We start from the raw sequence: 17200 nt of genomic DNA, 5'->3' as shown, positions 1-17200 counted from the left end.
AAATGAAAGTTTCAGAGTATCTGCCTTTTTTGTACTACATAACAAGTATTTTAAATTTTAACATTTTAAGTATTTCCCCATTTATTTTTTTTTACCCCACAGTACCATTGCCAGAGCTGTGATAATCGTAGAATCATAGCATGGTTTTGGTTGGAAGAGACCTTAAAGCCCATCCAGTCCCACCCCTGCTATGGGCAGGGACACCTCCCACTGGATCAGGGGCTCCAAGCCCCATCCAACCCGGCCTTGAACCCCTCCAGGGATGGGGCAGCCACCAGTGCTCTGGGCAACCTGGGCCAGGGCCTCAACACCTTCATTGTGAAGAATTTCTTTCTAATGTCTAATCCAAATCTTCCCCCTTCCAGTTTAAAGCCATTCCCTCGTGTCCTGTCACTACAGTTCCTTGTAAAAGGTAATCTTAATCTGATTTTAATAATCTAGGGATGCTTTTCTAAAGAGCTTATTAACTAATACACTAGATGAGGCCTGAAGAAAGGCTTGGGTAAGGTGCCTGTGTTCTTTCTGGCATCACTATTTGCCTAACAAAAAATCCTACTCTGAGGTAACAACATTGCACAGGGAACACAAACGTTAAGTTATACCACATCTTACCATATTCATAACTGTTAAGATGTACGTTGTTACATTCTCCTTGCCATGTTTCTCCAACATTTTTTTGTCTGCCACAACAAGGGTTTCAACATTCAGACTCCCATTTTTCTGAATTTTAGCAGATGATCTTTTGAACCGTGCAGAAGTCCCATACTCATCTGAGCGAATGTATGTCTCTTCTGTGGGTGGCTTTGGCGCATCTAATAGGAAACACAACTCAGTTTTGGAAAGGGTTCAGATCACCCATGGACAATTTCATCAGAAAATGAAGTCTCACAGGTTTCGAGCCCCAGATTATTTTTACAGCATGTGATTTAATACTTATGGCTAAGTTCTTGTGTATTTATTAAAAAAGATTCGATTCATTCCTGAGGGAAGGATGGCTACAGGGAGAATCACATTTGTATGTTTATGAATAAGCAGTTTAAAATAAGGAATTAATCTAATAAAATGGTAGCATCTGTGGCAAAAACACACACAGTTTTTAAGAGTATCTACATTTTTTCCTGTCCTTTTGATAACTTCCTGAGGCATTTGGCGCACACTTCTGACACAGCCGCTGGTGAAAGCCCTTTCCCCAGAGAGACCGGCTGTCAGTGCAGAGAGTAGACCCCCACCACGTGTACGGTTCCTGCCAGCTTGCTACTGTGATTGACATTAGTTTTTGATTGAACGTGCCACTGCGGTTATTCCTGCTGGGAAAGGATTTATATAGTATCGGGCAATGTCAGGCATGGGATATACCCAGCGCCAGGGCGCACTTTCCCCTCTGTGCCTGTGTAGCTCTCTGCTCCATTTCTTTTGAGAGCCAGAGAATAGGAAAGAAATCAATATCCTACATCCTAGAATGCTCCTGTTATTTATCACTTCTTTTGCATAAACCTACAGTAAACCTACACTGAGAATTAACTCGAAGGCTGCTTTAACACACTACCTGGATAACAATAGGGTCAGGGTTTTTTTACTCAGGATGTAACACGATGCAATGAGGGAGCCTCAGGTGATTTAAAAAGTCCTGCCTGTGCCTCATCAGAAACTTATTCCAATGACAGAGCTAAACCAGATGCTACTTCCTTCCATGCCAAACTGAGAAACCAGGAATACCGTAGAATGCACAGGTGGTTTGCTTACAGGAACTAAGGCATTCAGAACAATTGTTAACTTTGCAAGCGACTGTACTAGTGAGATTTTAAAATGTATCACTCCTTACAAACAATTGTCCTTTACAGGCTGAAAGAAGCTTTGTCTTCTGGAAGCATGACAAGACATTAAGTCATGCCTCACCCAAGAGTGAAGCGCTCAGTTCATGGCACATCAGTTTCCATGTACTGTTTTAAAAGCAACACAATTGCATGGTGTTTGACTTGTAAATCCAAGAGCAGTGGAGTTTTGCCCTTGAATCAATTCTGCTGCTACTAATGAAACAAAAGCAGCAGCAATGTCTAAAGCAAGACTTAGTGACTACAGTCCAGCCAGGTCTCATGATCTGCAAATATTCAGGTTGTGAAGAAGAGTTTGAAAGACAATTCAATGGGTTTTCTCGTGCTTACAAATTGCCAGCATATGAAATTTTAAAAGATGCCTACAGGAAAACTGAGGAGGGGCTCTTTATCATGGAGTGCAGGGAAAGGATGAGGGGGAACAGTTATCAGCTGAAAGACAGGAGATTGAGATGAGATCTTAGGAAGAAATGTTTCCCTGCAAGGGTGGGAGGCCCTGGCCCAGGTTGCTCAGGCAAGCTGTGGCTGCTCCATCCCTGGACGTGTTCAAGACCAGGTTGGATGAGGCTTGGAGCAACTTGATCCAGTGGGAGTAGCCCCTGCCCATAGCAGGGAGTGGAACTGGGTGGGCTTTAAGGTCCCTTCCAACCCAAACCATTCCATGATTCTATGGTAAGTGAGACAAGCTACTTTTCACAGAATTGCAGAATCACAGAATCACCAGGTTGGAGAAGATCTCCAGGATCATTGAGTCCAACCATTCCTATCAAACACTAAACCATGCCCCTGAGAGCCACATCCACCTGTATTTTAAACACGTCCAGGGAAGGTGACTCAACCCCCTCCCTGGGCAGCCTCTGCCAGTGCTCAATGACTGAGTTTTCTTTTTTCTGATGTCCAGCCTAAACCTCCCCAGGTGGAGCTTGAGGCCATTCCCTCTTGTCCTGTCCCCTGCCACTTGGGAGAAGAGCCCAGCTCCCTCCTCTCCACAATCACCTTTCAGGTAGTTGTAGAGATCAATGAGGTCTCCCCTCAGCCTCCTCTTCTCCAGGCTAAACACCCCCAGCTCTCTCAGCTGCTCCTCATAAGGCCTGTTCTCCAGCCCCTCCCACCAGCTTTGTTGCTCTTCTCTGGACTCGCTCCAGAGCCTCAACATCCTTCTTGTGGTGAGGGGCCCAGAACTGAACACAGGATTCAAGGCGCAGTCTCACCAGTGCTGAGAGGGAGAATAACCTCCCTGGACCTGCTGGTCACACCATTTCTGATCCAAGCCAAGATGCCATTGGCCTTCTTGGCCACCTGGGCCACTGCTGGCTCATATTCAGTCGGTTGTCAACCAACACCCCCAGGTCCCTCTCCTCCAGGCAGCTTTCTAGCCAGATTTCTCCTAGTCTGTAGCACTGCACAGGGTTGTTGTGCCCCAAGTGCAGGACCCGGCATTTGGCCTTGTTAAACCTCATGCCATTGGTCTCAGCCCAGCAGTCCAGCCTGTTCAGATCCCTTTGCAGAGCCTCTCTACCTTCTATTTTCTATTTGAGGTGACCAGATAGGATTTTGCTGAAAATTTCAAACTGATAGGACTATAGATCTCAGAAAGAAACCAGGAAAACAAAGTAAACTAAAAAGAAAGGGGGGGGGGGAAGTAGGAGGAAGAAGAAAAAGCTCCCAAATACAGATCGCATGAAGTGACAGGCTGCAGGATGTGAATAGAAAGACTTTCGTGGTTAAGGTAATTACATATTGTCTTGCTTAATCAGAATCTAACAGTGCCTCTGACACCAAGTTCCTAAGCAATGATTTGTAAATCACCTATGTGAATGCATGATTTGTAAATCACCTATGTACTAAGTCAGCTATACTAAACTCACACGTGCTAATTGAATGTTCTTCATTTAACATAAGCCCTGCTTGAATATGCAGCGAAGAATTCATAGCTGTGACTGGAATTAGTGAAGGTATAGATATCCATATACAATTACAGGCGCATATATTCTGATAAGTCTGTCAAGGAAAACCTCTGCGTATCATTTTGGTACCCAGAAGCAGGGGTTATTTTTGACCTCTCCTTTGTCCTTTTGACCTCCTGTGAGTCCTATTTATAAGACAGTAATAATAATATCTTCTCATCCTAGGACGTAATGAAAATACAGCGTTCAAGACACCCTCACTTATTATAGGGATAAGCACCGTGTAAAAGCTAAGAGGACATGAATAATTCTGAATTTGGACAAGCAGTCACAGGGGGCAGAGAAAATAAGGCACAAGACCACAGCAGAAAATGCAAATAAAATAAAACACAGCAGTGCAGAGCAGATGAGCTAACTTAGCACCACTCCCCTCTGCTCTGAAGCAGGCAGCAGGGAACCAGACAGGAGGGAAAGGGAAGGCACAATAAGGTTGTTTCGAACTGCATCAGAATGCAAACACTCACAAGTCGAACCTGTGCATTTGGTTCAGCTTTCAGTCCCGGGGAGAAGGCATTTTGGAGAAGCGGTTTCCAGGCCTCAGGTTCAGCCAGACACCTTTTCCAATATCTACATTCACATTCTTTCCCTTCTGTTTGTTTATTTGTTTCTTCCCTACACATCTTTTGGAGGAGGAACCTGCTTATTTTCTCAGAACTCATGCAGAATATAACTAGAGTAAGACAATATTTGCCATACCATGTGCAGACCTGGAGACCCTCGTTAAGAAACTCAGTGTGCAGGGAGATCAGCTTTCAAACAGAATCAGTTGAATGCTATAAGTACAGATATAGGATCCAAGGGGGTTCTAAAATGCTCTGTAATTCGAAGGCCTAATGAAGGACTCAGAATAGACCTTGGCAGGAGAATACGTTCCAAAATGTTTTGTAAGAGGTGGCTCCAAAATATTATTTAAGCCATTGACATGGCAGGTTCTTTTTGAAGATGTCGGTGGCTGAAAATTTCATTATCAAGCGGTGATTTCCAAAATACTTCTTGTCTGTCCTTTCAGAAATTAATGACTTGAAAGACTTTTTCTTATCTTCAAGACTAATCAGTTGTATATCCTCAAACTAACAGAGAGCAGTTCAGGGACTCAGCACCCACTGCTGTGCCAAAGCAGTGATCTAAACCAGAACTGCTTAATGAGAGCTATTTCAATGTCAAAAAAAAATAAGACAAGGAATCTTTTAATCTTGATAGTGAATAAAAAAACTAAACTGTGTGTGTGATGGCTTAATACTGATGCTGACACCAATTTAAAGGAATAATCAAGTTTCTCATATCTATTTCACTTTATAACTGTATTATTTATAATTATTTTCTCCATCACAAGGGTGACTATGAACCACACCTCAGAATCACCAGTCTCTAAAAGCCACTATCTCAAACAAGGAGAGAAAGTTTCCTTACATACATTTCTTGCGACGTCCACAAAAATGCTGCTTTTGAAACCTTCCATGGTGGTAACCATTTGCTTGAGCGTGATACTTGTGGGAAGTGTGCATTCTGTGATGACTGAAAGAAAAGAGTTTGGGGTTGGACTGTACTGTGTACCCGTGCACCTTCTCTTCTGCAGTCCGTTTGTACAACACGTGAGGATGGTGTCCAGCTGGAGAGGTGTAGTTGTGCTCCTGTGCTAGCTGCTGAGGTAATGGAGATATAAGGAACTCAATCTTTTGTGTCCTTATTAAGCCTGACTGAAAACAAAACAAAACAAAACAAAACACAACAAATTAGAGGAAAGACTGTCAGGGTTCACAGCTGGAACACGCAAGCTCTGCATCATGGTTTAACCCCAGCTGGCAACTAAGAGATCTCCCTTCAAAACTTAGACAGTTTGGAATGTCCTTCTCTATTCAATATATGATTTAGACAGTCTTACCAATTAATTATGCACTGTTTCACTTTGGAGATGACCAGGTTTCAAGTTCAGTAATTCAGAACAAGAATGCTGTGGGATTGGCAGCACAGCACCTTCACACAGTACCATGAATCATTTCACAGAATTGTTTCGGTTAGAAAAGACCTTTAAGATCATTGAGTCCAACCATCAATCCAGCCCTGCTAAGTCTGCCACTAGACCATGTCCTCAAGTACCACACCTACTCATCTTTTAAGCACCTCCAGGGATGGGAACTTAACCACCTCCGTGGGCAGCCTCTGCCAGTACTTGACAACCCTTTTGGTAAAGAAATTCCTCCTGTTATCCTACCTAAATGTCCCCTGGTGCATCTTGAGGCCATAGATGCACTATTCAGATACACCATGAATCCATTCTTCACTGTACAGATTTGCTTGTATGTGTGTTTGTGTACAGGACATACAACCTCACACAAAAAGAAAATGCAACTTCTAATAAATGCATACATTAGTAAAATGAAAGACTTCAAATCAAGTTTCAGGATTTTTCCTGAATAAGGTGTTACCAGACGGAAACGCTCAGACTCCAGGTTACTCTAAGTAGAAGCGTAAGCACATTATAGTGAGCAGCCCTAAGCTGATGCATCTGAACATTTTGGTAATCAACTCCCTGCAATCTAAACATAAGGACCGTTCACAATTTATGCCCTCCTACAAGAGAAAACTACTCAGTGAATGCAAGTATCTGATACTTGCTTTCCTCCTTGGATCCCTGAAAGGCAGAAGTATGGGAAAACTAGACTGTATTTTTCACATAGTATCTGTGCATAAAGCTTCACATGTGATGAAGTGTTTCCAGGATCAGGGCCAGGGAAATGTGGGTGGCACTGAGGAAGTATTTCCATGCAGCTCATTAATCAGTTATGATTTTATTTCATTTCTTGGTTTTGTAAAACATGTTGTAATAAACACTTTTTTTTTACCAAGTAAAAAACCAAGGAGAAGTTTCATCAGGTAATTCTATTACATTATATACGTAATACTAGATACAGACTTTTGGTTTGGATCAGCGAGGCTCCACCACGTGCCAACACCCTCCTGCCAAAATTGACATCCCACGAGGACTACATATCTCTTAGGCTTCAGAAAACTATGTGCAGACAAACAAATGTCAATTGCAAACCATCTTGTCCAACATCTTAAGTTCTCCCAGATCATGATTCAACCTCCTTCCTCAAAAAGCATTCTTTGAAAATGCAGGCATTGGACATGGATCACCTCTTCCCTTCTGAAACGGGTGCTTTCCTATAGCTTAACCTCAGAGGAGCAGGATGCCAGGCTATCAAGACGAGAGTAGTTTGAAAGCCTAATGTTGGCATTATAGTTCTTAAGAATTTGTGGCATTTTCTGCACTTTCGGAACTGTTTCATCTGAACAGAAAATGAAAAGCAAGTGAAACTAGAAAGTTACATATGAAATCTTCACAGCTTTAACTGTTTACTAAGCTAATACTAAAACCGACTACAAGTCTATTCCAGCTGAAAATATTTGTCAGACGTATGCAGGTTCCCAACAGCCTATGGTCATACACTGTACCCTTTCCATGGAAATTCACCTCTGTCCTCCTGAATCAAAGCTATCTCTGCAGAAGTCCCCACTACAAGCATCTTTCACAGGTGCCTAATAATATAATCATACTGGTATCTTAATTTTGGCAATAGAAGGGGTTCCATGTCATGAACAGGGAGGATCTAATTGGCTCCTGAAAAAGAATATGAAAACGGAGATGATATACTGATTAACAAATTTCCCCCTCTCCTTTCTTCAACATGAGTTCATAATTATGTATCTCACCCTCTATCTACTGATCATTCAGTATGAAGGTTAAAATTGCCTCTGTCAGTGAGAGACAGGCTTTAAATAACTGAGAAGAATTTAACTGGCCTGCTCACTATAGGCAATAAGGTGGCATATTTCAAATGTCAGATCATATTTGGTCATGACAAAGTACTTTCCTGTAGGGAAGAAGACTAATATTTTAATCCTTACGGCGTGTGTCATTGCACAATTCAGAAGTGGTTCTGAGAGGCACCCTTTATCTACTGGAGTGCACCGATAGCTGGGCACCGCAACACAATTTCTCTTTTCAGCTGGAAAACAGAAATGTAGTGAATCTGGTTTTTATTTCCCCATCTTAAAGGTTTCCACATCTGAAATGATTCCTGTAGGATTCATTTTGTAAATGATTCAAACCACCTGGAACAAAGAGGGGTTCTACATTTTCCTGTAAGAAACTATCCCTGCTGTCCGCCAAGTTACAGCCCCGACTGGCACTTCTGTATCCAGCATTATAAAGGTCGGCTGAGAATTTGGTGGGGGAAACCTGAATTCTGGGCCCTGTCCATGCATGCCGCCGCACCTTGACATGGGTGGTCGCTGCTCGAGTGCCTCACAAACATATTCCATTTATTTTCCAGCAGAAATGGCCCTAAGCTCTAGTAAGACTTCTTCCCTTTGGGTTTTACATCAGACACATCCTCCTAATTGAAAAATGTGGTGTAAATGAGAGATACCTTCTTTTTTGCTAACTCCTAGGTCTGTGAAGCTGTCAAGAAGAAAGGGGTGGCCCCGCAGAGCAGCTGGAACACTCAATCACAGGCCATTCTCCACCTCTTCCAGGTATGGGATGGCTTCAAGTATTCACATTAAAAGAAATTCCTTGGTGAGTCCAAAGCAATGCTGGGAAAACTGACCTGGCCAGATTTTGGCCTTGATTTTCCCTGAATCAGAACTCAATTATATCTTTCCAAAAAGCCTGATGGGTTTGGGACCCAACAAGGAGAGGGTCAAATAGGTCAAAACTCCAGTTTTATTTCAGATTCTTTGCAATTATAACACCATGAGAGGAAGAAGGATGACAAAATCTAACATTTTTACTAAGTCTAGACAACACAGCATGAAAAAGACCAGGGACTCCTGTCTCTTCCCTCTCTCCCCCACTGCGGGTCTCACTAATAATAGCAGTAATTGTGAGAATATGGTGGGAAGGAAAACCCAAGAGATTGCTGAGTGGAATTTGCTGTTTTCTGGTTCTTCCCTCAACAATACATATTTGCTGTCCTTCTCGAAGGGATATCCCGTGCCATTGGAAAGTAAATGGAAAGATACACACTAATCTGTGTGGTTAGCAAAAAATTCCAAATCAATACATTGGAGGAACTTGCAGTTTGTTTGCAGAAAAGTTGAGAAGAGAAGGTAACATTCCTCCCCCTTATAATTTGTTATGAACTGTTTGCTTAGCTCTGGGCTAGAGGAACTTTCAGATCCAATATGGATTTGTGAAATTCCGTGGTATCAGGGTGTTATCACTAAGGCAAGACACTCGTTCTGTTTTCTTGGTGTGCTTCAAAAGGAGGAAGAAGCTCAAAATGACATCTGGACAAGGGAAATGATGACAAAATATCTTCTTCAAGCAAGGTTTTTAAACTGAAATTAGATTATAAACTGAAAAACATGGTGAACTTTTTGAAATCACTGAAAGTTCATCTTGGCTGTACAGAACCAGGTAAAGTTTCCACTGATTTTAGATCCCGATGGAAGGGGTTTGAGAGTCGCAGTCTAACTTATCAAACAGGCTTCTCATTGGCCTCTTACAAGAACAGCCCACAGGCTGCACCCATTTTTCTCCCCTTGTGTTCTCAGGCTCTGAGTGAAGCCTTGGGCAGCTTATCAGCCTGTAAACCTAACTCTCTGAGGTTGCAGCATCTCCAAAGAACAGACCTTCTGTAAGAAACACAGCAGTGACAGCAAGGGAAGGATTTTCAGAACTCTTGCCTATGTTCTAACAAAGCTCACTCCTGAAATAGCAGACAAGCCCTCACTCTAAACTAGAAGAGCCTAATGGCTGTGGGTTCTCTGTATGCACACAAGGCACTTTCATTATGTGCTAATTAAAGTAAAAGCAACAGCTTCACCATATGCCTGTTAAGAGTTACACGAGCTTCATAAATTAGGTGTAAATAACGAGGTAAGAAGCACAGTGAAATGAAACTGAGAATTAAAACACGTGAATAAATGAACTTGCAATGTCTCCACTAAACTTAGCTATATAATACTGAAGATGCAAAGTTCAATTACAGTTTGTACAAAGACAGCACTATTTCAATTAAATAAAGTGCTAAAAAGCTTTCATGTGTTGTTGAGAGAATGCTACTTATACTCAGAATGCTTTATGCAGTGTTATGAGTATATACACAAAATTAAGTGTTAAAAACCCACACTTTCTTCAGTGAGAGAAGCTAAAATAATGGCCAAAGAAATCAATGACGTCTATACCATTAGATGGGTGTGCATGCACTCAAGATGAAAAATCTCTTGAAAGGAAGAGTCAGATGTAGTTTCACACCCACTAAAATAGTTCCAAATACTCATGCAAAGTTGTAAAAGCCTTGACAAAAGGCCAGCTGCAATTGGCATAAAGCTTTCCACAGACTTCCCTGGACATTGATCCAAGACTTCTGTTGTGTTATTTCCCAACTGTCCAGCTCCTAAAAACCGCAAATCGTTGATTCAAACACATCTTAACGAGTGTTACAACACGTAAAGTACAGAGACAAAGTACACTTTTCAATACTACTTAAAATAAATAAAAATGTAAATTAAGAATTTCCTTGAAATATAAAGAACAGATGAGCTAAGAACTATGGTTGCTAGCTATTTTAAATTATTTGAGGTCAAAGATGCCTATATATCCAGTATTCATATCACAATATTGTTGTGATCATCTCAAGGAACACCGTATTGGAGTATTTCCTCACTCTCTTTGCAGTAAAAACTCATGAAATCATCTTAGCTACAGCTCATTTTAACCAAAGTCAAACTCTTTATTTTCTTCCCTGATGCTCTGCTAAGCCTCAGTCACTTTGGCATCACAAAGAAGACATAAAAGACATCTCTGCCACCAAAGAATTCCCTTGCTGGAGGAGAAACTCCTCTTGCTCAGATGTCTCACACATGGGTTTTGTCTGCCAGACTGTTTGCTGCACAGCAATAATGAGCATCTCAGCAGCAGGAAGAGGGTACAATGGAGATACAGAGAACATGAAGCTACTCACACAACTTAAAGCTACCTGACAACAGCTAGAAGTTGCTGTTGGGCCCAGACTGGCCTCTAGAATTACATACATGTCAATGTATTGAAAGTACAAATACCAACATACTGCACCGTGTGCTTGAAGGGAGAGGTCTCCCCATAACTCCAGTACCATTGCCCGGGTTGCACCACAGACTGAAGGGGAGGTGAGGGCCTTCCCTCAGCTTTTATAAATGTATAGTGGTAGTTCCTTCAAGTACAGAAATTCTCTTCATAGAATCATAGAATAACCAGGTTGGAAGAGACCCAGTGGGTAATCAAGTCCAACCATTCCTATCAAACACTAAACCATGCCCCTCAGCACCTCATCCACCCATGCCTTAAACACCTCCAGGGAAGGGGACTCAACCCCCTCCCTGGGCAGCCTCTGCCAGGGCCCAGTGACCCTTTCTGTGAAAAATTTTTTCCTATTGTCCAGCCTGAACCTCCCCAGGTGGAGCTTGAGGCCATTCCCTCTCATCCTGTCCCCTGTCACTTGGGAGAAGAGGCCAGCACCCTCCTCTCTACAACCTCCTTTCAGGTAGTTGTAGAGAGCAATGAGGTCTCCCCTCAGCCTCCTCTTCTCAAGGCTAAACACCCCCAGCTCTCTCAGCCACTCCTCATAAGGCCTGTTCTCCAGCCCCTTCACCAGCTTTGTTGCTCTTCTCTGGACTCTCTCCAGAGCCTCAACATCCTTCTTGTGCTGAGGGGCCCAGAACTGAACACAGGATTCGAGGAGCAATCAGGCCCACATCCATTCTGCACATGCTCCAAGGCAGCTGGTGGCCAGCCAGCTCCAACTAGAAGCAAGGTAGCTGCTACAAGACTAGGTTTCTAACTCAAGCACAGCATAACATTTATGTGTCTATGTGGTATTTTGTAATGGGTCTACTTTGTGGACAACAGCTTGGAGAAGGGCAATGGTGATTTCAGATCCGTTTCAAACGCTTACTCTGATAAACCCACGGTGTGGAGCTGGCAGTCCCTGCGCACACACCGGCAGCCGGACACCAACCCTGCCCAGGCAGCAGGAGACGTGCCTGCTGCTTCGAACGGGGCTTGGGTCAAGCCTTGAAAATGGGGCACAGATATAGTTTTCTCACGCATGCCAAGGAACCCCAGGAAGAATAAAGCCCTGATATGTTTGCCAACATTCATCTTTTGGATTCCTCTTTCCTCTAAAACAAGAATATCCAACCAATGCTAATACAAGGCCGCTCAAAGCAGTCCTGCACCATGTTAGCAGCCTCAATAAATCATTGTTTCTTCAGAGAACATGTAATGAAGTAGACTCACCTCTTGAGATGGGTTAAGTTGGTAGGCTGAGAAACATGTGAGACTATAACCTTACTACAGTCATAAGCAAAACTACTTCCAAGAATTATAGCCAGCAGTATAGTACTGCCTGACCTGGGACTGTAGACACCCGATATCACTAACTGACTCTGAGAGATGGGTTATTGAGCACCTCTCAGCTTAGGGTCAAAATGTCAATGCTCTGGAAAATATAATCAAAATGAGCAAATTAAGATGTGAAATTAGGTAGAAAAAAATGACAAGCAACATATCTGACAATGCAGGAAGGAGTCAAACTGCAGAAAGTGTTGCTGAGGTGAAAGATAACTTTACTCTCGGGAAGCATCACAAGCAAACAGTCAAACCAGTGGCAGTAAATCATGGTAATCAAAGAAGTTCATTCTCTCTCTGCTGTGACCTACAGCCCCTTCTCTGGGTGGAACTGCAAGGGGACAGCAGCAGTTAATGGAGCTGAGGGCACATCACACAGATGTGCTCATGTTCCTGAAGCACTGGGTATATGAAATCAGCTTCCGAGGCACAGTGACAGGGACACGATCAAAGATTCTCCAACAAAAAGTGAAAGGTCTGGTTGTTAAATAAATGACTGACTTTTAAAAAGTGTTAAGCACCCAGGAGGTCCCATTGAGCTGAACATTGTCTCTGCAAGCATTTCCAGAGTGCATTTATTCCAATTTGGGAAAGAACATGCTCTAGGAAAACAGTGAGAACAGGGTCTCAGGAGGGTTCCAGTAATACACATGTATTACTGAAGTCAGAAATCCCATGAGCAAAACACCAAGCATGTTCATTTTTGATTGTGTCCCAAACCAGACAGCACAAAGGCATGTGAACGCACAAAATGAAAGAGCGAAGTTAACTTTTCCCTAGCTTTTATGTTTGCCAAATTCACTCACCCTTAGAAATGTATCAAGTCTGGACATGGGCAGTTACTGGCGACTGCTCAAGAGTCAGGGAAGCACAAATCCAATGGTTTATTGGACTGGGTCCTTGGCTGATGAGAAAAACCTCAGCAGACCTTTACTGCCTTTCACCAGATTGGAATATCTGGCTCTGTACCACAGCAAATGTTTAGGTTAAGTTAACGGCCTTTATACACACTCAAATAGTTTTATGATAAAAGAAGCATTAGGATCACTGGTTGCCTATTCCAACTTGAAAATTGTACAGCAGATCACATTTTTTTCTTTAGATTTTAAGTGACTCGCAAAAAATAACTTGATTTATTCTGTTTTCTAACACAATATAGATTTCTTGCAAATGTTAAATGTTAAGTGTTCTTAATCATACAGCAATTTATTATCTGAGGATCTGACAGAAGGAGAGGACAATGTTTAAATTGCCAGTGTGAGTTAGGCATGAAAGACTACTCTGTTTGGTTGCTCCAAAGTGCTATGCAGAACATTCAGCAATTATTAAAACAAGGTAACAAAATTGCCTGTCTTTAATTATTCCTATAAGAACAAAGACAGTGTTATCTCTGAATGGGGCCTTTGTATTTCTGCAGTTGACTGAACTTGTTTAAAAGATCTTTATGCAGCCCTCTGTCAACATATGGCAAATAAGGAAATATTCTTATTTGTTCCTCCACTTAAAGTAATTGAACCAGGCACGTTGGTATTTAAGTGTATTAAATTGGTATTTATTGCAGGGTAATGAGATATTCTAGAACTAACACAAATTGGATTGCTTTGCCACCAGTTAAATACTTGTCAGTACAGGAGCTCTCTCATTTCTCATGGTTTGGGTTTTTTAAAACCAGAAGTAGGCATGAGAAATGAACAGAAGAAAATTACCAATGTAAACTACAGCATGATGGCACTAACTCTACATTAATAACATTTAGGTTTAGTGCTGAAGGTTTACCAAGCTGCACTCAGGATCACTTTGTTAACGATTCCATCAGGACGGCTCTTTGTGTGGCTATAACGGTTCCCGAAAGCGAAGCCAACAGCTTGGCTATAGGCTTGGGAGCTGTACAAGCACCGCCTGCTTAAGCAAATCACTGCAACTCTGAGATAAAATCTAGGTATTTTATTAGGTATGACAGTTCTGAAATCCATCACAAAGCAAACAGGAAACATTTTATGAATGCATTTCTGCTTCATTTTTCCTAAAAAGGCAGCCCGCTATTTGTCCTGTGCTGTCTTACAGCTGAGTAGTTACCTAGAGGACATCACGAATAACACAGCTGCCTTCAGTTCTCTTGGTTAATCTCCTGCTCCAGGATCCTATGTAATCAAGTGCACAGATTAAGAGAATCCTTAACCTGGAAGAGGAGCTATACCTTTTGGAAATGTTGAAGGATAGAAAATGCAGCCCTCTCTGTCCTCTGATTCTGTGCAACAGCAAGAAGCAGACAAGCCTGAAAGACTCGCTCTTCCTTACGAGCTACCGTGCTGAAGGTGCAGCCAACAGAGAGAGACACTTGCCCACTGCACTTGGACACCAACAGGCTGGTTGATGGTCACCCCTTCCCTTGACTCCAGAGTGACTTACACTGGCCTTATATTTGGGCTGTGCAACAGCACAGAATCAGAGCACCATTAACATTCCTCTTAAGTCTCCAAAATGTGACTTCAAGTCACCTAGACCTTTAACACACCTCTGCACAGGGCAGAGTTCCACCCTAAGGATGGTTCACTGTGAATTATTCATGCTGCTCAAAGGATCGGGTGCAAGGAAAATATCCTGGCAACGTTCTCCTCCTCAGTGTACAGCTAATCGATTTGGTGTGGATGGAATGTGCAAACATACAAATATTCTAGGGAAAGTGCATGCCTTCCTAATGAATATTCTGCTTCTATAGTTGTGATAAAAGCAAACCCAATGAGATTGGAGCACAATGACACAGAAAATGAGCCGCTTGAAAAAAAAGTACTGATGATAGATAACTAAAATCAGTACCTGGAAATTCTTTTCCACAGGTACTTAGCATTAACAGCTGCGTGCTTGAGCATTTCTGGTCAGGAGCATTCCTCCCTATCAGACATGCAACTCCAAATATTAAAGTCATGCAGGAAACAACGCTGTCAACTAGGAGATTTTTTAAAATAAACTGTATGGCTTTGGTGGTTTATTTTCTTTCTGATTTCATGAACCATTTTCAAGTGAGTTTTTAAAAGGTTTATTTACCCATTGTGAACACGTGTATTAGACTCAAACTTGAGGCTTTCCTTAGCGAAAACACAGCTCTTCCTGTGATGATGGGTGTTTGGCAGCTGGACCTTTCAGAAGAACATTTCATATCGTGACTGCGAGCAGCAGACACGCCTGAAAGACTCGCTCTCCCTTACAAAAGACCCTGTTGAAGGTGCAGCCAACAGAGACACTTGCCCAATGCGCTTGGACACCAGACAGGGCTGGCTGATGGTAGCCCCTTCTCTTGGCTCCAGAGTGCCTTACGCTGACTGCATCGAAGTCCCAAAGCAAATGTTCTAGACGGAGGCAATTTTCTACTCATACCCACTTTTCCCAGTGAAGATCCTCCAGATAAAAGTCTAAGCCTGGCAGAGCTGATGCAAATGAATTTGAGGGGGCAGAAGATCTGAGCCTGTCTGACCTGGGATAATTTGCATTCAAACAAAATAAATCCAGCTCAATTCCCATAGCAATTTGACTTTGCTATGAATAGCTCAGGCAGCTCCAGTAACGAGGAGCTCGGGTTACAGCTGATTGCCAGCTGTACTGCTTACTAAAAAGTTAGGTCAGTGGTTCCCAACCTTTTAATTTTCCTGGTTGGAGTATACATTGCTATGGATTAGTTACACGAGAGAGTGGTCACAAGGAACTCTGTAGGGAGCAAAGTATCAGCTTTGCTGATATTCCACATGCACAGACACACACATATGTTGAAATATCTATGTGGGAAGGAGAAAGGGAAGGGAACAAAAGAGCTTAGGCCAATAAGGGAATGCAAAACAAAAAGTGAAGACGGCCCAAGAGTGAGAATGTCAGGCTGGCGCCTGGGCTATCTGGATTAAACTCTCAGTTCTTCAGCAATTCAGCTTCTCTGCCCCTCATTTCTTGGTTTTATGGAAAGGATTTTGTAACCAACCCAGACAATGCTCAACAGAGACTTGTGAAGGCTCACATTTGCCCCAAGTTGGGTTGCTCTGTTAAAATGCCTCCACCTTCCTCACCCAGCAGCCTGAGCCGTCGTGCTGTGCCCAGCTGCCCTCAGCACAGGAGCTCACAGCCCAGCGAGGTGTGTGCCGCCCAGCAGGGCTCCATGCTGGCAAACACCCTGTGCTGAGACGTGCTCCTCAAATACGTCTCTGCCCACAATCTCTCCCTTGTCACATCCCTGGATGGGCTGCTGCCTCGTGGCCCCACACACAGGAACCAGAGCTACACGGTGTGTGACCCAGAAACGCGCAGTCACAGCAGGCCAACAGGTTTGCTCACAATCACAGAATCACAGAATCACTAGGTTGGAGAAGACCTCCAGGATTATCGAGCCCAACCATTCCTACGAATCAGAAATCCCCTTGCTATAATGCTTTCTATTTTTCTTGTGCCTATAGAGAACGTGTGATTACTTAGCACAACTGTGGAAGGAGAAGCAGGAAAAAATAAATTCCACTTCTCTTCTTTTGCTGCAATCACCTCTTCGAAACAGGACAGTAGCCAACATGTGGCTGAATCACACTTTTGTTCCAAGAAATGGCAAATCAGTAAACCCTTGAATGTAACTCATACTCTGGAACCTGAAACACGGGGCAGCATGGTCCCAGAGATCTATCGAGTTAAAATCAGACCTCACCACTTCCTCAGTTTTCACATTAAGAAAGCTGTACGATGGCAACTCCATGTAACATTTGGACAACCATACAAGCCATACAAACACCTTTAGCATCCCGATCTTAGTTTACAGAGGGCATTTGAATAAGAAATTAGTTATTTGCTACAATAAATGTAGTAACTTAGATCTCTACTCCATGTCATGAAAAAGCCTCATATTTGTAGGTACCATTTACAGCCACAAAACCTGCCTTCACAATATTCTATTGCAAAGTACACCACGGGTCCCAAGAATCTTTGTTTTCCTACTTGTAGCCAAATGCTATTAACCAGCAGTTCTTCGACATACT

At 42.7% G+C, this 17200-nt stretch overlaps 1 protein-coding gene across 1 annotated transcript in view; it reads right to left on the bottom strand.

The window, feature by feature from the left end:
* Nucleotides 1-17200, bottom strand: part of ADAMTS18 (ADAM metallopeptidase with thrombospondin type 1 motif 18) — an 84511-nt gene that overhangs the window by 48330 nt on the left and 18981 nt on the right. The window contains exons 3-4 of the mRNA XM_069868798.1: nucleotides 5214-5496; nucleotides 613-812 (exon numbers count right to left, since the gene is read on the bottom strand). Coding sequence (XP_069724899.1) covers nucleotides 613-812; nucleotides 5214-5496 — 483 coding nt within the window. The remainder of the gene's footprint in view (nucleotides 1-612; nucleotides 813-5213; nucleotides 5497-17200) is intronic.

This window comes from Phaenicophaeus curvirostris, chromosome 14, assembly GCF_032191515.1.
Source record: "Phaenicophaeus curvirostris isolate KB17595 chromosome 14, BPBGC_Pcur_1.0, whole genome shotgun sequence".
NCBI classification, from domain to species: Eukaryota; Metazoa; Chordata; class Aves; order Cuculiformes; family Cuculidae; genus Phaenicophaeus; species Phaenicophaeus curvirostris.
This window is presented reverse-complemented; position numbering and strand designations above follow the sequence as displayed.